This window comes from Cenococcum geophilum, assembly GCF_001692895.1.
Source record: "Cenococcum geophilum 1.58 unplaced genomic scaffold K441scaffold_1, whole genome shotgun sequence".
NCBI classification, from domain to species: Eukaryota; Fungi; Ascomycota; class Dothideomycetes; order Gloniales; family Gloniaceae; genus Cenococcum; species Cenococcum geophilum.
Genome location: NW_027137559.1, coordinates 263,382 through 283,426, shown reverse-complemented (window position 1 = coordinate 283,426; position 20,045 = coordinate 263,382). Strand labels below are relative to the sequence as shown.

Below are 20,045 nucleotides of genomic sequence, written 5' to 3'. Positions count from 1 at the left end.
GCTTCTTCCCCACTTCTTTCCCTTAACTCTCTAACTGTACCCTAGCGCCTCTACTACCAGTCAGCCCACGCCTTCTATGCCTCAGCTGGCCCCCCGTCTCATCTCCGCCCTCCAATTAAAAACTCGTTCTCAAACCAACCAATATGCTGCATAGCTTTCTTAATTTCCGGCTTATTGTCCCTTTTACTGCTGCATGCTGTGATGCTGCTAAATACAACTTCCGCATAAGTCTGATTATCCGATAGCTTTAGTTAAGTTTAGTTTAGATGGGTTTTAACTCTAGAGTCTTCTCCCTCCGCTTTATTGCGTCTTTTCCAGCTCTCTTTCCAAAGCCCTTTAGTATTTGTTCTCGCTATCTGTAATGAATAATAATATTCGAGTCGAAATTCAAGAAAGACATAAAACACACTAAAGACACGATTGTTTACGCGCATCTACACCATAAAACCCTCTCAGGCCGGTTACCACCCGCAATGAGCCTACAAGAGGCCGCCAGCAGGCTATTGACTCCTCAGAGTCCAGTAACAATAACCACCCAAATCACACCACAGCACGCGCCCACTATACCACCTTAATAAATTGTGTTACTTTAAGAACTTAATAGCCGGAGCCGGATCGGCACGGCCTTCGATCTGATAAACCTCCACTCCAATCCGCCACTGCATTCGCGATGTTCCTTTTCGCACCACTCCTCTTTGCAATCAGCTCGGTCGCGCGGTCAACCCGGTGAATACCCTCAGACCATGTGTACGACCTGAGGCTTGCGGTCGTCAAAGAAACTCAAATCCCCATCTGACCATATTTCAAATCTTCCAACTCTCCTAAATCTGGTATGTCCAGAGTACACACCAGTAGAATCCAGAAGAAGACCAGTTGGACACACTTCAGGACCACCTTTCGGAAAGCATGGCGGGGCAGATGCCACAAGTAATGCCGACAGGCCCGTAATCTCCGCTGACTTAGGTGAGCTTTCAAGATCCAAGACGTCAAAACAGGCGTTGGCGACTTTCCTTCCACCGAGAACTATACTGAATGGATGTTTATGGTTTCCACCCGACGTGATAACGGTGGCAGGTCGATATTTTCCCAACAAAACTAGAAGTCCACTACTAACACAGCCAAATGGGTTGTGTGTATCAACAGAAGTTCTGGCGTCGAGGATTTCACAGCGACCAGATGCATTCTTGTTCCAATCAGAGTTCCATTGGACATAATTGTCGTGCGAAGCCCAACTCCAAGATGGGGCGCGATACTTGTCTGGCCTTCCTCCACACTCAGGCTTTGAAATCCATAAAAGACCTCGGATGAGATCTCTGCTCCACAAACCGGCCAGGTACTGATCTTCCGTCCTTTCAGCAAGAACTTGCGCTAATCCAGCAATAGCCGGTAGTTTATCTTTGGAATAAGTGAGATCCCGGTCATTGTATTGGTCTATCAACGCGTACCAAGAGATGTACGGGTCCTGATACTTAATAAGGTTACTACAACGCTCGGATTGACAATAATATACGCATTCACTACCCTCTACTCTGAGACTAGTCTGACACTGGATATAGGTTAGCCTTGTGGAGAAATAAAGTACTCTTCTCGCAAGGAAGTCTTCTTGGAAAGTCCAACCACGTTGATTCCATGTACTTTCGCGGACATCTGCGTAGAATTGATTTTGGCCTCCTTCACCAAAAGTCAGGTGAAAGGTCCCCTCCGTCATTGGAGTGTCCTTTGCAGTGTAAAGGATATCAAGGGATAATTGTGGTTGGATCCCACGGCGAAGAAACCCCTCGTGTGGGGATGTCGATGATGCGGCCACAACCGTGAGAACAGCATTCCTGTAGATCCGCTGCATGGCGGAAGATTCCTTTTGCCAATCAATGTCGTCATCTTGAATGATACATAGGCAGTCAATCCAGATGTAGTCAATTTGCAGTGCCCGAGTAACTTTGACCATATCTTGAAAACCTTGGGGCATTGTTTTGAGAGGAATTCCTGAGCAATGTTTCTCTACAGTTTTATTTTCTGTCTTAAGTGCATGCCTCGATGTTGGTAGAGATCCCCAGCAGTAGCTGAGGGCAGCATACCGATAATGTTGATTTTGTGCTGGCAACGGTAAGTTCTTTTGCGTAGTGATTATCAGATGCGGGTCGGGATAGCGTCTCCGTTTGCTATGACGACCCACATATATAAGTCTCGTAGGTAAAAATGTTTCCTCGGCTTTGCAATTGGGATGGGAATGGTCACATTCGTCTATCCATCCCCTCATCATTTTTATATTGGCCCTTGAAAGCCGAGGAATACAGATAGTCCTAAAGGGAATTCCGAAATAACTAGCTGCATGATTACCTAAAGGCATGTTAGGAGGGCAGTATACTAAATGGCACTACACAGAATAATACCTGGCTTGGTCATTAAATCAAAGGAGACGTAAAGACGCTCCCCCGCGAGTTCTTCACCTTGTCGGGAACTAAGGACGAGGAAAGCACGTAAGGTGTGCAGCCCAGTGAAATCTGAATATAGTATGTCGTTTCGAAAACTGGGGTGGGTTGAGCAAAGATATGTAAGACCGTCCACAGTTATTTCATTACTGCCATCCGTATTATAGGACCATTCTTCAAAGTCGTCAACATATTTCCTATTGATGGATTCTTTTAGAAGACTACAGAATCCGCAACCAGCGGTTGCCGAGGCCGTAAGTGCTGGAAAGTCTGGGAAGGTGTCGGTCCGATTGTATTCGATATTTATTTCAGGTCCGTCGTATTCGAGTACAGTTTCACCCTGTTCCCGGATGATCTCCCCGCAACCCGGAGTTGTGGCGTCCACGATTATGACTTTGCAGCATTCGCATAGTGTTATCATGATGCTTCCGATGTGCTAGTGGAGCCTGCCTGTTGCGCTTTCAGTTGGATTTGTTGAGATTGAAGACCTAAGGAAACGCATCAGCCTTGTTATCGGTTGGCCGGGAGCCTCGTTTAATCCCTAGGTGCGATTGCCTCCAAAAGCGGCAACAGAACCCTCCAAAAACGGAGGCGAAAGTCCCCGGACATAGAGTTACTGGAGTAAAAAGTTTTCATATGAGATGGTGAGATCTTGAAAACCACTACTAATGGTTACCCATTTATAGTAGATAACCGCTACGTACTCCTATTCTAAGCCCTGTGTAATCCTCGTTGATACGACATAGATTCTAACGTCCCCTGACCCCTAATAGAAAGCATTGACGACCTTATATCAACGAACGAGCGAACAAACGAACGAATAAATATACCCCCCTCCTAACCCTTAGGGCAATCGCCCGCGGAGCATGCGGTCACTCGCCATTAACTACTAAATACTGCGTAGTAGCCTGGATTACCCCCTACAGTTAGCCTTATCTCCTCTCTGCGATTAGTTACCCTAGAGAGGGCCTAGCAGCTAGGACCTAGGCACAAAAGATAACTAGAGCATATATACATATCCCGCTCGCTTTTCGGTATCGGTAGTTAGAATAGATAAATCCCCCTTACGCCATCGATAGGCCTTAGGGGGGGAAGTAGGGCGTATATAGTAATAGTCTATAGGAGATAGCATACAGGGGACATATATATGATACGGGAAACTACAGGCGCATGGCAATTAACAGCAAGGCCTAGCTAGGACGTAGTGAACCCTAGCTACAGATAAGTTGTAAGAAGGAAGTAGTAGTTACTAAGGAGATCTAACATCCAATAGAGGTTGGGACGTAGCTATAGGGGCTGCGTGGACCGTAGCTACGTGCGGAAATAGTAAATCGGGGCTTTTTATCCTACTAGGGTGGCTTATAGGGTTTTTCCTCCCCCCAATATACCAGGGGTTTTCCTGTCAATATAAGTTTCGCATATAGGATCCGTATCAGACGTTAATCAAAGATCATACTACTACAATTCTCGGTAGATGCGTTTTGAAAGAAGGGTGAGTAACGGAACCACCTTGCTAGGAATTCCATTTAGAAAGTAAGAGCAAGTTTAGTTTAGGTACTAGGTAAGGGTGGGAACGGTTATGGGGCTAACATCAATGATTATGGGGTATCCGACGTCAAGAAGTCGCTCTATCGGCATTGCCGTCACTCATGCAGAAGAATCATAACTCGCAACGACCGGGCATAATACGCATGGTCCGTTAACTTTGTACTTTAGGTATGAGCGCCGTGGGTTGAATAAGAGGGTCGTTGTGGTTGAAGAGCATATGTACACCGCTATCCCTTAACCCGCCAGAATTCGTCCTACCGTTATCGATAAAAACTAGCCAATCAGATCACACATTGGTTTCACTCTGGTGTTCAAGCACGGACCGGCTTCTGGTAGGACATCGGCGGGTTAAGGGATACTGTAACAAGAGCTGCGTTACTCTGTTGGGGCGTGTCATCTAGTGTGCGACAGTAATTTACTGAGTGTCTAGCCTTGAGAGGTGCACCTTAAATAGGTCCTAAGGAAACATGCTGAGGCCTTCAAATAGGTTTGAGCGCTGTTTGCGGTTCGTTTTGGCCAGTGTTTGTTATGGAGAACGTGTCTCAACAATACGGGTTCTGTAAATAGCTCCTTGTGTTGATTACTGGATTTTAGGTGCTGCAAAAATATGGTTTGCGGGATCGTTCACAGTTGCAATATCTTCAAGGGCAATACCAAGAATCCAGATGTTGACAATGAAGAACAAAATACTGGATGCCCACAGCCCCGGAACAAACGATGAGGTTCCTAAGAACTCAAGCCGGTAACCCTGTTGCAGCCAAATGATCTGTGCAGCTTCAGTGAAGGTTCAAGCATTTAGTCGGCGATTCATCGTTTTGACGTACCTGGCCTAGGATCCAAAGGATCCCTGCAGCAATTCCAGTGGATGGTTTCCGCAGCAATGTAGATGATGGGAGGTAGAAAGGTAAAAACATAATGTACCAGAGGAAGTACTAATAACAATAATCAACAAGGGGTCTACATTTTAGAGTGAAAACATTCACCTGGCTTGTGCACACCTTATTGAAGGTAACGAAAGTAAAGGTTTGCGCAAGCATTGTTGATGGCAGGTCTTTCTTCGCAAGGGCCAGAGGAATGGCTACAGCACTGAGAAACAGCTGAGGAAGGAAGGCTAATGATTCGAGCTTGACGGTGGAGTTTCCGGTCGGAGAGGAGTTTAAATAAAGTAGGGTGTTGTACGGTGAGAAGTTATGGCGATGGTCGATGCGAGTCAGGTGATGAAAATAACTGTGTTGAAGAAAAGGCCACCCATACCTGCGTGAAATATTAGTACAACGAAAATACAGTTTTGAATAAGCCACTCACATGTAGTACATGAGAGAATTTAACGTCGTGAAGGTAAATAAGCTGTACATCACTAGTGCGATTCTAGCGGAATTGATGAAGCCAATGGCGCGACTGTGTAGAGTCTTCGAATGGATTGAGGGAGCGCCACGCGCATGCTCCTCATCTAGCCACCATATTATAGATGTGGCATAAATAAAAGGGTATATCTTGAAATGCACAGCAAATCCGAGGAGAAGGCCAGCGAGTTGAATTCTCCTTGAAAGAACAGCCCAAAGCAAAGCAGAAACAACAACACCCAGGAGACCCTCAGAGCTTCCTCTAGTACTGATTTGCGCAACCATTGGGTTAAGCAGCCATATGCTCGCGAACTTCAGAGCTCTGTCTTTAGGCATTTTACCAGACGAGCGCAAGATGAGTAGAATTAGCCAGCCGGCGACAATGTCTCCAATAGCAAAAAGTATCTTGCCGAATGAGAACCATTTGCCTTGCCATGTTATGGGATAAATGAACCAAGCGAGCAAAGGCGTGTATCGGTAAGTGTCCCTTGTGTAAGGGGACTGGCTTTGGGAAATAAAGCGCGCCGCATCGGTAAAAACAAAGTAATCAATATCCGTATACTTCATCGGAGAGAAGGCATCTTGGAGAGATCCGTACACGAGAAGTACGGCCCGCAATATCGCGGCAGCAGAGAAAACAAAACGAGGACTTGAAAAAAATTGAACCATGATTATCAGTGGTGATTAGTTGAGCTAGGAACAATTTGAAATCGAAGCACGATAAGGAACAAAATGATGCGGGCGGGACGGAATTGAGCGAAACAAGTGGCAATGAAACCGAAAATCCAAGAACCGCTCTCAGAAACGAGAATGCCGGTGTCGACCAACGCTGGAAAGGCGATGTGGGGTTACCAAGAACGCCAAGCTTGAGCGTTATTTTTTCGCGGAGAAAGTGCGTCATTCTCGACATTACCTAGATAGTCTCAGTCTCGTGCCTTCTGTTTCCTCACACTCCGTTCTCAAACAACTGATGGGGCAGAAACGACGCCTAGAGGAAATCATGGATGACCCATCAAAGCCTCACTCGTCTTCGCCTTTTATGCCAATGTTCGAGAGCTTTCGGAGCGAACTAGATGAACATCACGACAGGCGGGAGCGCGTTATCAAAGCATCTCGAGACATTACTGCAGGTAGTAAGAAGATGTGAGAGCAAATTGAAGGTGCTGTATACGTCTCTACTAACCAATACATAATATCTAGCATATTTTCTCTACAGAGGTACACGCTCCTCAACCATCTTAATTCAGTCTACAACGCTAATTCGTCATACAGGGTCCGCAATCTAAACCAACCAATACCACCTGGCATTAGCAAGGCCAACGCGCAATACTGGAAGAACATTCATACCCAATACGAATCCATTTCCTGCGACCTTCAGGGTCTAAGCGCATACAGATATGCCCGTAACATTACCGGAGGCAACCAAGAGTTTATAGAAGCTTTGAGTTTCCAGCACTACCTTGAGACACAGTCTCTCATATCATATGAAGAGGCCCGATCGCGAGTCTCTAACATGAGAGCTGGCAGTGGGTCGGTGTTCTTAGCGCCTGAGGATTACATTCTGGGTATATTTGACATGGTTGGGGAGCTCATGCGATTTGCAATCACGGCCATGGCGACAAATGGCATAATACCTGGGGGGGAGGCACGGCAGAAAGTGCGATCAACTGGCATAGCAAGAAGTGATGGTGACGACGGGGTGGAGAATATGGATACGGATGAAACAACGAGTACGCAGGAAGAGCAAAAGGTGCCTTGCAGGAATGTCCTCGCAGACCTGCGAGAACTGCGACTACAACTGGAAAGATTAGAGCTACCGCAAGGGTCTAAATTCGCGGATGATGTGGACAAGAAAATGAGCGTTATGCGTCAGTGCGTGGAAAAGGTAGAGACAGCTTTGTATGGTCTAATCATCCGCGGTCAGGAAAGGCCCAAGGGCTGGATACCGGATTTAAGGGAAGAGAAGCGAGCACCAGAGGCGGTTGAAAGCTATTAAATTCATTTGATTTGTGGTGTCATGAGGAATCGCTGCATGTAACGAACAGTCCTACGGCGCCTGGGCGCCGATCATAGCTCAAGATCTGGGGGTATGAAATGGGGAACTACAGTTATGTAGATAGATAAGTCGTATTGATTGCCACGGTAAAATCACATAGAAGCTCAAGGCCTCACTTCGTGAGCGCCTTGCGATGCGCAGCCACGATCCGTTGGTTGGTCGCCAGTGTTGGAAGAGGCTGGCGCTGCCCACGTCAAAGCATGATTCGACCCAAAGTCTACTCCGCCCATATTTCACTCAACCACTGACACCCACCAAAATGCTCTTTCGAAGAGTCGTAACGGCCACCTCAGACCGCCGACCACTACAAAATGACTCCTCACCTGTCGAGCATCGCGTAGCCTTCATGTCCACACCTTGAACACCAGTGGTGATGCAGATGAATGGATCGCCCAACCAACGAACAAACATCACCGGTACAAAGTTACACCTTTTCTGCAAAACCTAAAACAACTTCGCTCTCAAGCCCCTTCCAACTTACCGATTCTAACACCTTACACACAGGCTCAGAGACGTGTCCCGATGAGGATGCGATACAACGCCATCCCCCTGCGGTCCAAGGCGGACGAGAACCGCATGCGTAATGCCGAACCACCCACCCGCAAGGTCTTTAACTGTATCGTTGATGACACCGCTTTGATAGTCGGAGTGAAAAGAAGTACGAGGGATGGCATTCGAAAGTGGATAAGCAGCGGCGCCATACGGCTGTTTGTGCCGCTACATAGTCAGGCTGGCCCTTTCAATTTCCTTCACCTGGGCGTTTGGTACTAACTCGCTTATAGCTCTGACACAGCTTGATCGTCTCAAGAAGGGCAATGAACGGGTTCACGCAGACTCTCGAGAGGCCATCAAATGGCTAGATGACATCACATCAATACCCAATGTTCAGACTAGCGGGCGCGTACAACTTGAAGGAGCAGACGAGATATACAATACTTGGGAAGAAGTTGAGAAGTTTCTCCTACCAGAAACACTCCTATCGATGGAGGATTCGGAGCCAGAAGAGGACTGCATCTCCGAAGACCTGGAAAGCTCGCTCAATCTTCACGACGAATCAGACGAAGCTTCAATGAGCTCCAGCCATAGTGCTGAGTATCCAACCAAAACACCCTCTTCTCCGCGGTCTACATACTCTTCGACGAGTCCATGCCTTCATAATTCCAGCCCTCACAAAGGGATGGGTTCGGTATGCTCCATGGATTCACCAAACCGGACTGCGCGAAATAGCGCTGAAATCCCTCGCAAAGAGAAAACAACAAAGACGACGGTCCCTCAACATCTTCAACCTTTCTTTAACCATATACTCTGGCGTATTCATCAGGAGCAGAATTCAGATGCTGCTCTCGAATCATTCATCCTTCTTACAAACGATCATGTGAAGCAGTCTATTGCACAGAGGTTTGGAATTCGAGCAAAGCGCCTAGAACAGCTTAGGGATGCTGTCGGTCGTGAAGAGCGTGATTACAAGAACCGTCTTGCTCTCTTCAAAAAGGAGACGGAGGGTACACGTATTGGAGCCGAGAAGGTCCTCGCCGACAAGAATCGTAGTGAACAAACCAACAGCGTAAACCCTAGCGTCGAACCAAATTCCGATGATGAAGATGTTGTCCTGCTCAAACGTGCCCCGCGTGGGCCGCAAGCATCCAACAATCAACGTGTCTGGGATCCAAATGAGTTTGGCAGGGCGCCACAACAGAGCTACCCTCGCCGTGGTCGTGGAGGCAGAGGAGGGACTAGGGGTGGTCGGGGGGCATTTGTTACACCAGGATCAAGCCGGAGTAATCCACCCAGTGACCCAAACCAACCCATTGATCCGAACTCTTACGCTCGACCGCCTCCGAAAACCGGCGCCATCCGTGGAGGCAGAAGGAGGCTATGGGAACCAACGTAAAATTTCTGAGGCGTGTCAATCTTCAGGCACATACTTCTTCTTCAGGGAATTCAGCTTGGCCGATCAAGGCGAGTCGAGTATCGGCAGCAACAAAATTCAAGGACATCTTCCTATGGATTGCGCTGTACTGTAGCGGGCTTGAATTCTTCCACTATCTGGTCTGGTTTCAAGCGAACGGTTCTCTATCGGTCTTGAAATGTCCGTCACTGGCGCCCGCAATCTTGAGATCGTTGGTCATTTCACCTTCAATGAAAGGGTTAACTCTGCGGTGCCAATCCAATCCCTGAGTCTGGTTCTCATGCCATTGATTTCTTACAGTTCGATTGTGGAGATTCATATGGGGACGGCATCGGCACTGGAAAGCGGATTTGATGCGCTTTACAGCATCATCCCTGTTCTACGCCTGCAGATCACCCCTACACACTCCGGATTCCTCTTGTCCACTGTTTTGACGTTATGTAAGGACATAAGCGGTATACTAAATTGATCCATTTTGTCTCTTAGCTCGCTGTCCACAAATTTCTGTTTTACATCTTTTCGTAACGTTTTCAGACCAAAACTCCGAAATTGACGAGTTTCTGTTCACCTAGCTTAAATCTAATAAAACACTGTTTCTTTGTACCAACATGACTTGAAATGTTGTGCACAGCAGTTGCACCTATTCGTTGGAATTGAGTTTCTTCAAAGGTCAGAGGTAAAACTTGTAATTCGCTTCTGTCTGCACTCTTGTTAAACCAATACCACCACTATTCGGGTTTGATCAGTCCGGAGTGCATGCCCTGTTTTCTCACTGCAGGTGGCTAAATCGTATATGTGAGGAACTAAATATGTATTCCTTCGTACTGTCTACTACATCGTGGATTGATGCGAGGTTAAGAGCGCGGTTCCAAGTCTTCCGAGAACGGTACTTTGATTGAACCCATGAAAACATTACCCTTTACAAATTAGTGTTCAATATGAAGAGATCCTGATCTCAACATGGAGTGCAAATGTGAGATTGAGGTTAAAATTTTTGAGTAAGAGATAAAAGAGATCCATGAATCCCTTCCATTCAATATATAACCGGGAATGTGTTCAACAAGGGCTTCTCCATTAACGTCTTCAACTCGCGATGAACAGGTATTATATTCTCCGCCTCCGGAACCTGAACTGCTTTTCATCATCCCCACTATCATCCTTATCGTTCTTCGGAGGGGCCCCCCTCGTCCTCTTTACAGGCGGAGGATTTTCAGCCGCAGATACAGCTGCTCGCTTGCCTCTGGACCTAGTGGTATGCACCTCGCTCTCTGTTTGTGCCGTCTGCGTCGGAGTTTGCGTTCTAGGCAGCCTGTCTTGCGCTTCCCTAACCTTATCTGCAAGTCTCCGATTCCTTGGTGGCTCGACAACCTCCGGCTCAACTCGCTCCCCTTCATCATCGCTTTCTTTTATTAGTGTCCTCCTTGCTGCGCCTCTCCTCCTAATAAAAGAATGCTCTTCGCTATCGTCATCCTCCTCCTTCCTCCCCTTTCCCTTAATAGATCTCTGCGTTTCATGGATACTATCGCCACCTCTCTCTCCGCTCTCAAACCAGTACTCCTCCCCAATTCCGAAATCCTTCTTCCGAACCTCCTCAAGCTGCACAATGACTTTATGGCCTTGAATCGGTGCTTCCGCACCCCCGCGTCTTTTAAAGCGTTTAAAGTTCTTCCTCCCATTCCATCGATCATCCCACCGCCTATCGGGTTCTTCAACTTGCGTTGTGGATATGTCAGTGCGCGGACGCACATCTATTTCTTCTACATGGGCAAGATTCCGCATAGCCGAGACGTCCATGCCCTCCATTGCGTTGCGTAGTGACTCGGCGTCTAGACGAGCGGCTTCTTCCTCTGCCTCACGCCGGGAGCGGGCGAGTTCGAGCACATCGACATGTTTCTCCTTCTTCTCGGCTTTGCGGAGTTGGTCCAAAACCGCCGCCGCTTTACCTTTCGGCTTTTGTGTATCGATGTCGGGACTGGGTGAAGCGCCGGTTGTAGCAAGTCGCGCGGATTCAATGCGGCGCTTTTTCATCGCAGCGGCGGCAGGAAAAAGGTTGTCCATATGGTCAGAGTCTTTCGTAGACTTATCAAAGGGAGGTGAGCGACGCTTACGGGATGCGGTATCCGGTTGCAACTGAGTTTCAGCGGCCGAATGGGAGCGAAAGTCTTCATGCAGATTTTCCAGGGACTGTGATTCTGCGATATCTTCTATTGGCATGTCATCTAAGGGTGGCTGGGCCTTTGGCGGCTCGGAGGGATCAAACTCATCGAATTGGTCAAATCCCTTGAAGCGGTTGGTGGCGATGGCACGACGCGCTCGACGCTTGGTCGTAAGTGGGGCACTTGATTCTGGAAGTTCCGATGGGGAATGTGTGGTATTATTTGGGCCGGCTGATTTAGCTTTAGTAGCGAGTCCTGCAGAAATTGCTGAGATTAGAATAGGATAGGTTTCAAAGTTAGAAGAAATTGTAGTAGAATAGAAGGAATTGTGCTTAAGTACGAGGAATTTCCACCGTACCAATTCTTGAAGGTGCGGGTATACTCGAAGATACTTCAATATCCTCTTCCAGTTCCTTTCGAAGAGACCGAGCGTCATTAATAAGAATGGCGTCTAAGAACTCATTCTGGTTAACGGATCGTTGGTTTAGAGCCAAATCAACACCCTGGACGAAATCCCTAGCCCATTCATCTGTTTCCGGTTGTGTGAATCGGACAACAACAATGCCTTCGCTGTCGTTTTGGTCTTCGAATTGACCAATTCCTTTCTTGCCGGTAATGTTCCTTACATATTGGACAAATTCTTCCACCGTTGTTTGTCCCCAGATCAAATTGTAGAGTAGTGCTTTCCCTCCTCCGGTAGTTATTGGGCCGCGCAAATTCTCGATCTGTCCCTCATCACAGAAGATAAATGTATGGCCTGAGAAGATTTCACGTCGCTCTTCCTTCGGTTTAAAGAAATCTTTGGATCTGGGAACAGGTTCCTGTCCTGCTGGGGGGAGATATTCTAATTCATTGGGCCAATGAGTGTCAAAGTCCAGTTCGAATAACGATGGGATGTAATTATCTGCGTCGGAGTTTTGTGCAGAAGCAGCTTGAACTACTGCATCAACAAAAGCGGTTGTGACAACATATTTGCCATCGATCAAGGCCTGGAGTCCCTTTGGAGTGTTCCGTTTCGCTACTACAACGTGCGTAGTTTGTCCAATGACGTAATCGGTTGTGGTCTTTATGTCTAGTGATTCGAGACGAGCTTGGACGGATGCCAGAGGATTATTATTGCTCTTGTACTCCTTATTTGTGAAAGAGAACGCGAATATGACAGGTTGCCATTTGACCCTGTCATTATCGTTAGTCAGGATGAGACAATATATTCAACGGTATGAGACAGGCACTGAGAATGGTATGTAGTCGATTATACTGCGATAGATACGATGGAGTTCTGTGTAGGGGCAGACCAACCTAAGAAGCTGATCCCAGCTTCCAAGTTGAATGGTGTGTTCATCCTTCGTTAAAGCCCGGGTTTCCTGTTTGAATCTCTCTTCACCGTCAATGCTCGTGCCAAATTTGGAGGTTTCAATAATCCGTAGCTGCGACCTCGAATAGAGCTTCATCTATGACATAATCAATCTCTATAACCTCTTAGCCACTCTTTAAATGTAACATACCCCATCTCCCGGCGTAACAGCAGAAACAGATATGGTGATATGTTGTCGTGAAACTTTCTTGTCGTTGATGTAGTAGATATGCCCATCTGCATTGCTCTTCTTAGGCGGTTTTGTTCTACCAAAGATCTGCTGTGTTCCAGGCTTCAACCACACTCTCTTTCCTCCAAACAGATCCCCATCGTGCTCTAATATCCACATGTCGCATGTAGAACGTTGTGGTGTTGTAGTGGGAGAAATAGTGGTAGGGAGGAAGCCGCAGGATATTTAGTGGGTAGTTTCTAACATAGTCATCGCATCCCGTTAGTCTTTTCCAAGGTTTGGGTATCAAGGAGTATCTTAGAGGGCAATACTAGCTGGGTGATGCGTAATATAGGTAAGGTAAGAGCCTCGCCTACGAACGCGTGCCTAAATTCCTCGCACGTTGTCATGTGATTTAATACTCCCTAAAAGCAAATTAAATACTAGTACTCTTTGTACAACCGTAAAGAAAAGCTAACAAAAGCCTTAACATCTACGGCATGTAGGCAGCAAAACTTGTGATACCATGATAGGCCAAAATATAGCTTTGCTACCAAAAAAACCTGTAATCATGCCTTTCTTCACTTTGAGCTAACATTTGGTCTTCTTGCACTATCCTTGCTTCTAGATGCTAAATATCTACTTCAACCATGAATGTAAAATCCATTTGAACACCTGGAAATGCCCTAACCGTCTATAAGGATATCAAACTATACTCCAAATCCAAGTTTCTATCAATCCATGTCTTCCAGAGACCCCATATATGTTGGCCTTTCTTTCTCTCCAATGGTAATCCCTACTAGACACTCACCCAGCATATTTTCCCAATTAACCCAGGGGTGCACCTCCATAAACAACTTCCCACCGTCTTTGCCGGCTGCGCGCCGTAGTTCCCCTTCTCCGCCGGGGTGGTATGGGAGATACGGCGTAATATTGTACACCTTGCCCTGGTACGATGACCAAGCTGGCCGCCCCTTCCTGCCATTGTTGTATTTGAGATGCGAGGGTGTGACTCGGATAAGGGATGACACGCCAGATAAGTTGGTGCCAGATTTCAGTAGGTTTGCCCAGTCAAGTGGCGAATGCCCCGGTGTTAGGAGGACTTTTTGACGTGGATTCGGGGTCTTGATCGGAGCAGCAGGCGGAGGACCCAGACCGCTGCCGAGCGCTGGGCCTCGATTCGGGAGTGGACCTGTTGATGGGATTCGCAACGAGTTTGTCGAGGTGGGTAAAGCACGAATATTCGTAGCTAATAGTCGAGGGGGGGCCATGAGCTGGGAGCTTGAGGGTCGGCCACGATTTACAGTGGGATTCAAAGCTGGAGGTCCCATAGCGGACGATATGACAGCGGCCCTTTGTGCAGAGTTGATAGCCGGGAATGAAGGAGCTAGTCCATCATCCTCATCCTCATCCTCACCCTCAGCCGAACTACTATGGGCTTGGAGAAAGAAGGACGGTATGGATTGCAGAGAGTCCGTCTGGACTGAGTTTGCCTTCGGGGTTGTTTGCGAAGATGGAACGATCTCAGCGTCTAGAGTCGGATCTCCTAGTATTATCGGCCTTTGTGGTAGCGATGCGTCATCTACTTTCGATTCTACTATTAAATCTTGCGTTGCGTCTGCCGTTACGGTCTTATCTGGCTGGCCGTCGTGGACAGGTTCTAAGGACTTCCTATCCGACAACAGGCCCAGCGGTAGGGTTACCGCGGAAGGCCAAAACGCCCATGATGTTGGCGGATGACGATAAAAGAGTATGGATATTGAGATAACAAGGGCCGAGACACCGACGAGCATATCTTGCAAAAGTCGACGTGGTCAAATGCGGTACCTATGCGGGAAAATGCAGGGTTCGATAAGGCGCGGACCCAGATTGGAAGCTTTCGCTCCGTCCCTTCTTGGGACAGCCTCAATGACGTTTGTCCAGTCACGAAAGACTCACCTTTTTGCTCTCCGGTCAACGCCTTTCGCTAACATGTCTCTCATTGCGGTTGGCAGGGCCTGAGTAGGCCACAGAAAAAAGTAAAACAACCTCACACGCACAGTTTTACCATCATCCATTGGTCAATGTAAAACTGCCTACAAGGCAACAGGAGCGTGCATATAAACACGTTCTTCTGCCCCTCCATATCCATTCTAGCCATCTTTCCCACTACTCGTGAATTCTTTGCAGATAGCAAACCCTTTTCCTATTCGTTCTCATGGCTCCAGAAGTCTCGTCAGCCTTACCTGAGGGCATTTTCTCTCTTCTCGACACGTAAGTCCCAATATTCTAGAGCATTGGCCTATCTCTCAATTCTAACAAGATAACCACAGAGATCTATACAAGCTGACTATGCAATGCAAGTGACCCTCAAGGTCTTGCGGCCTCATCAAGAATCACTAATCAGATCTGCTATAGGTTGTGTTCTCAAGTACTTTCCGGATGTTTGTGAGTGAGGATGAGGTTTCATCACCAACTCGAAGACTAAGATTTTGCAGCTGTCACATACAGTTTTACCAACCGAACGCCTGATATGAAACTCAGTCGCGCTGCGTTTCACTGGCTGCAGGCACAGGTAGACAGTGAATCTACCAAATCCCTGCTAGTGGAATACATAGCTAAAATAAAAAATATCACAGAGCTCGCAGATGTATCTCTTTCAGAGGAAGAACTTCGATTCTTAAGCGCTGCATGTACCTACCTCAACGAACAATACCTACAATTCTTATCCAACTTCCGACTGCAGCCGTCAAAGCAGACCAAAATAACTTTCAACCCAAATCAAGATACGGGACAGGATAATGATTTGGGGGACGTGGTGGTTCATACGCAGGGCTTGTGGGTAGACACAATTCTCTATGAAATACCTTTACTCGCTTTAATTAGCGAAGCCTACTTCAAGTTCTGCGATCACGATTGGACCTACGCCGGACAGGTGGAAAAGGCCCGTCGCAAAGGCGCGCAACTTCTGGAAAATGGATGTATATTTTCCGAATTTGGCAGCAGGAGGAGACGCGACTATCATACGCAAGATCTAGTCCTGCAGGGCTTACGGCAAGCGCAGGATGATGCGGCACCCAATGGCTGGAAGGGAAAGTTGTCTGGCACAAGCAATGTGCATTTTGCAATGAAGCATGGGTTGCTACCTATTGGTACGGTAGCACACGAGTGGTTTATGGGCGTTGCCTCAATCACCAACGACTATGAGAATGCAAATGAAATTGCACTGCGCTATTGGGTCGCTACCTTCGGCGAAGGGGTGAGTCGGTGTTGTGTAGAAAAATTCTCTAACTTGTCCTAATTTATCCTGATCGGCTAGGTTCTTGGTATCGCTCTCACTGATACTTATGGCACACCAACATTTTTGAAGGCGTTCAAGAAAACCATTCCAGCTTTCACAAGTGCAGCACCAGGGCCGGCCGCTACCCTAGCATCCGCCACCGCTGGATCCACTATGCCAACTACGAGTAATTTGAGCAAAACTAAGCCGCCAATACATGCGCCTTCCGAGGGCGAAACTGCAGGAAAGAAGACTTATGCGCAAGTCTTCACTGGCGTTCGTCAGGATTCTGGAGACCCACTAAACTTCATCAAGCTGATGCGAGATTTCTATGATGAGCAGGGCATCAAGGACAAGAAGACCATTGTATTCTCTGACTCTCTAAATATCGAGCTATGTTTAAAGTATAAGGCAGCGGCCGAGGCACAAGGGTTTCAGCCGACCTTTGGTGTAGGGACTTTCTTGACAAGTAAGAGAGCCGCTGTTGTGCTTACGTATTTGCTAATGCCGAGGTAGACGACTTTATAAAGGACTCGAGTGGTAAGAAGTCCATACCGCTGAACATAGTAATCAAAATAGCCTCTGCGGTGGGAAGACCAGCAGTCAAGATTAGCGACAACATTGGTAAGAATACAGGAGATAAAGCGACTGTTGCGGAAGTTAAACAGCGGTTGGGCTATGAGGAGAAAGACTGGGCCGGAGGTGACGAAAGAACACGGTGGGGCAAGGATGATGAACAAGCACCTGAGGCTGCGACTTGGGATGCTTGATCGTGAGGTTCCTTGTTTCCCGCCAAGCAATGAAGGCCCAATAGATGGCTTCTAATTGGAAATACATGAGTTCTAGATAGCATGAGTAAGCGGAGAATTGGAAATGCATGCGTAACGTGGCTGTAAATCTTACGACTGGAGGGGGCAATGCGGACGATCGAAGTGGACGCGGCGCGGCAGTGCCTTTTGCGATGTTCGCAATCATGAAATGCGGCAGCAATAGTGCGTCAGTTGATATATACCTTTGCGGGTAAATGATGAGGCCCAATGCATCCCCAGTCCACAATGAATAGGGCGAGGCACCAAAATAGAATCGCAAGGCCTGCCATTGGAGCAATCCTTAGTTGGTTCACTAAGCACAGGTGCTGGGAGGTCGGTAGGCGCTTGTCTCGCGAGCGGTTTAGTGTAGTCTGTTTAGGAACGCGCTTGGCGGCGAGCCTGTTCAGCTCACAGCCCCATTCAGTGCGCATTTAACTATATCTCACCCCACAACCACAGGTTCTTCTAACTACATCTACCATCTACCATCTCCGCATCTCGGACGTAGACGTGCCACCAGCCATCGTCTTCTAGTCACGGGCATTTTTCCGCGTCAGCTTCAAATCTCAGCTACATTGTCTCAGGAGTCCGAAATTCCACACCACACGGGACCGGTTTCAGCATGAGTGTGAGCACTTCTCTTTATCCCTCGCCTCTAGAACACATTCCAAAATCCTTCACAGCTACGTTAAGAATTTACACTTGCTAACGCTCTGCAATGGCCCGACAGTACGGTGGTTACAGCCAGGTTAGCTACGGCCAGAACAATCCATATGACCAGAGTGATACACACGACACTGGATACAGCAACTACGGCGGGAGATACAATGATCGTAAGTTTCCACTGAAAAAAAAAAGTACACAACTCGACGTTCTAATCGACGTTCTCCAATAGAACCCGATGTGGAGATGCAGCCGTACGGTCAATCAGGCGGCGCTGACCCAAACGCCATCCTCAACGACTGCCGAGAGGTCGACCGCGCCCTTGACCAGATCAACTCGCAACTCGATAACCTTGAAAGGGCTTTCAAACAATCCATTAGTCGCCCAGACCTACCTTCCAGCGAGATAACTGCTTTAAGCTCTCAGGTTATGACCGAATACCGTGCACTGGTCAATCGCGTCAAGAATATCAAATCGCAGCCTGAATCAGGCAACCCACGAAATGCCCCGCAGGTTGGACGAGTAGATAGGCGGCTGAAGTCGCTCATCCAACGATACCAAAACCTCGAGGCAGAATTCCGAAAAGATTCTCAAGCAGCAGCTGAGCGGCAGTACCGTATCGTAAGGCCCGATGCTACAGAACAGGAGGTTCGAGAAGCATGCGCAGATCCTGACACCCCAATCTTCCAACAAGCTGTAAGACCTTCATTTTAGTGCTAGCGCGCGAGTCTGTTCTAACACGCACCTCCCCTCAGCTCCTCAGTTCCGATCGGCGGGGCCAAGCACAATCGAGTCTTAGAAATGTCAAGGAACGACACGATGCGATTCAGAAGATCGAGCGCCAAATGGTTGAGTTAGCACAGTTGTTTACCGATCTAGATGCCATTGTCGTGCAGCAAGAGCCATTAGTCACGGACATTGAGCGCAAGGGGGAAGAGGTCCACGACAATGTTGTTAAAGCAAATGTTGAAATTGGCGGTGCCATTGACAAGGCTCGGAGCCGTAACCGCAAGAAGTGGTGGTGCCTCCTTATAGTTTGTAAGTGTTTAAGATTGTTATGTTGTTTTATGAGCCCGAGACCCTCTGAGGCTACAGTGTTATCAGTTTACTGACTTTATCATAGTGCTCATCATCATTGTGGTAGTTGTTGTTGCTGTCGTCGTTGTCGAAATCAACAAGAAGAAATAAATGGCTTGAATGGTAGAACCCCTCGATTGGCTTCAAATACTTATAGCTAACTGGAAAGTTGCGTAGTGCTTACTCTAACCTAAAAAGTTTCCCCTAGGCCAACTAATTACCAACTGGCTTGCAGAATTAATTCCAGTAGTTGGGACCAACGCGCAACTTCTACCACACGAAACTTTCTATTTTCACTCACATTGCATATCCACCATTGCCCTCGTATTGTTTTAGTATCAGCAAGGCAGGTCCGGTCCATTGTACAATAACTCTGAGTGGATATGTCTTTCTACTTGCCTGCCCCGGCATTTTTCTTTTGTTCAAAATTGGCTTTTCCTGCGTCCTTCTCTACACCAACGTCCGGTTTCATGTGGTAGTCGTCTTTCTATATTCAGATGGCATCGGTTGGTTGATATCACTCTAACACGCTAAGGATGCTGCTGCTGGTTAGGTGCATGTTTTTGGAGCTTGTATGTAGAATCTTTCAAATGTATTATTCCTTTATTTTGAACTCCCATGAAATGGTAACGTTTCTCCGTTCGCTGTTTAATCGAAGTGGGCATATTCAGGGAGTAGAATTTTCGGCTTGCACACCACCGATACCCTTTTTAGATGTACTATGTTCCAGAGCCGATAAAAGCCAGGAGAAGTTATGTTTTCTGCAAGCCGGGGGCATAAACCTAGTGTCTGCTACAATGCCCCCACTAACGCCACGGACTCATCACGCTTCGGAAGCAGAATACTACAATTATGAAGACCCGTGGCGCACTAGGGAGTTAACTATCGTTAGGGGGAGCAACACCTAGCAACCATTATCCCTTCGCCTGATCTCATTCCCTACAACCAACGCTGGCACTGTCTCCGGGTTGTTGCATTATCTTCCAACTCTCCAAAATGGACCCATCACAACGCCAATTCGTGGCTGTGGAATCATACGGCACAAGCCGCGGCATCGAAACACTTGGAAATAAATTCGACTATTCTGCGACCAGTCACATTCTTGGATAATAGATATTCTGAGACAGTTGTGTGATCCAAAGGAATCCTGTGGACTTGCGTAACAATAGTCCTCATCCTTTTCTTTGTTGACTTGCGAGAGGCTGTTCCCAATTTCAATATCCTTCAGATGGCTATTCCTGCACAGTTAATATTGCACGAAGAGGATCAGAGC

General features: G+C 47.4%; 8 protein-coding genes across 8 annotated transcripts; 4 read left to right on the top strand and 4 right to left on the bottom strand.

The window, feature by feature from the left end:
- Nucleotides 1–736: 736 nt before the first annotated feature.
- On the bottom strand, nt 737–2,850 carry K441DRAFT_672349 (HET-domain-containing protein; the record flags this gene model as incomplete). The annotated part of the gene is made up of 2 exons (XM_067650539.1): nt 737–2,337; nt 2,391–2,850. 2 exons carry the CDS (start codon nt 2,848–2,850, stop codon nt 737–739), a joined length of 2,061 nt encoding a protein of 686 aa, XP_067510189.1.
- Nucleotides 2,851–4,557: 1,707 nt separating this feature from the next.
- On the bottom strand, nt 4,558–5,989 carry K441DRAFT_532431 (glycosyltransferase family 50 protein; the record flags this gene model as incomplete). Its single annotated transcript, XM_067642234.1, has 4 exons — nt 4,558–4,743; nt 4,802–4,909; nt 4,961–5,231; nt 5,283–5,989. 4 exons carry the CDS (start codon nt 5,987–5,989, stop codon nt 4,558–4,560), a joined length of 1,272 nt encoding a protein of 423 aa, XP_067510188.1.
- A 301-nt stretch (nt 5,990–6,290) lies between these two features.
- K441DRAFT_599571 (Translin) lies at nt 6,291–7,555 on the top strand (the record flags this gene model as incomplete). Its single annotated transcript, XM_067645153.1, has 3 exons — nt 6,291–6,463; nt 6,521–6,538; nt 6,593–7,555. 3 exons carry the CDS (start codon nt 6,291–6,293, stop codon nt 7,314–7,316), a joined length of 915 nt encoding a protein of 304 aa, XP_067510187.1. The 3' UTR covers nt 7,317–7,555.
- A 349-nt stretch (nt 7,556–7,904) lies between these two features.
- Nucleotides 7,905–9,267, top strand: K441DRAFT_533232 (uncharacterized protein; the record flags this gene model as incomplete). Its single annotated transcript, XM_067642269.1, has 2 exons — nt 7,905–8,100; nt 8,159–9,267. The coding sequence occupies 2 exons, from the start codon at nt 7,905–7,907 to the stop codon at nt 9,265–9,267; spliced, it is 1,305 nt and encodes a 434-aa protein (XP_067510186.1).
- Nucleotides 9,268–10,083: 816 nt separating this feature from the next.
- K441DRAFT_650113 (uncharacterized protein) lies at nt 10,084–13,304 on the bottom strand. Its single transcript, XM_067646984.1, has 4 exons — nt 12,947–13,304; nt 12,741–12,892; nt 11,800–12,617; nt 10,084–11,696 (listed from the first exon to the last, which is right to left on the bottom strand). The coding sequence occupies exons 1-4, from the start codon at nt 13,142–13,144 to the stop codon at nt 10,390–10,392; spliced, it is 2,475 nt and encodes an 824-aa protein (XP_067510185.1). The 5' UTR covers nt 13,145–13,304; the 3' UTR covers nt 10,084–10,389.
- A 222-nt stretch (nt 13,305–13,526) lies between these two features.
- K441DRAFT_650112 (uncharacterized protein) lies at nt 13,527–14,798 on the bottom strand. The gene has a single exon (XM_067646983.1). It carries the CDS (start codon nt 14,755–14,757, stop codon nt 13,699–13,701), a length of 1,059 nt encoding a protein of 352 aa, XP_067510184.1. The 5' UTR covers nt 14,758–14,798; the 3' UTR covers nt 13,527–13,698.
- A 643-nt stretch (nt 14,799–15,441) lies between these two features.
- On the top strand, nt 15,442–17,139 carry K441DRAFT_650110 (nicotinate phosphoribosyltransferase). Its single transcript, XM_067646982.1, has 4 exons — nt 15,442–15,525; nt 15,583–16,202; nt 16,263–16,692; nt 16,740–17,139. Exons 1-4 carry the CDS (start codon nt 15,477–15,479, stop codon nt 16,991–16,993), a joined length of 1,353 nt encoding a protein of 450 aa, XP_067510183.1. The 5' UTR covers nt 15,442–15,476; the 3' UTR covers nt 16,994–17,139.
- Nucleotides 17,140–17,596: 457 nt separating this feature from the next.
- On the top strand, nt 17,597–19,181 carry K441DRAFT_650108 (t-SNARE). Its single transcript, XM_067646981.1, has 6 exons — nt 17,597–17,660; nt 17,763–17,865; nt 17,928–18,391; nt 18,451–18,733; nt 18,819–18,895; nt 18,950–19,181. Exons 1-5 carry the CDS (start codon nt 17,655–17,657, stop codon nt 18,881–18,883), a joined length of 921 nt encoding a protein of 306 aa, XP_067510182.1. The 5' UTR covers nt 17,597–17,654; the 3' UTR covers nt 18,884–18,895; nt 18,950–19,181.
- Nucleotides 19,182–20,045: the final 864 nt, after the last annotated feature.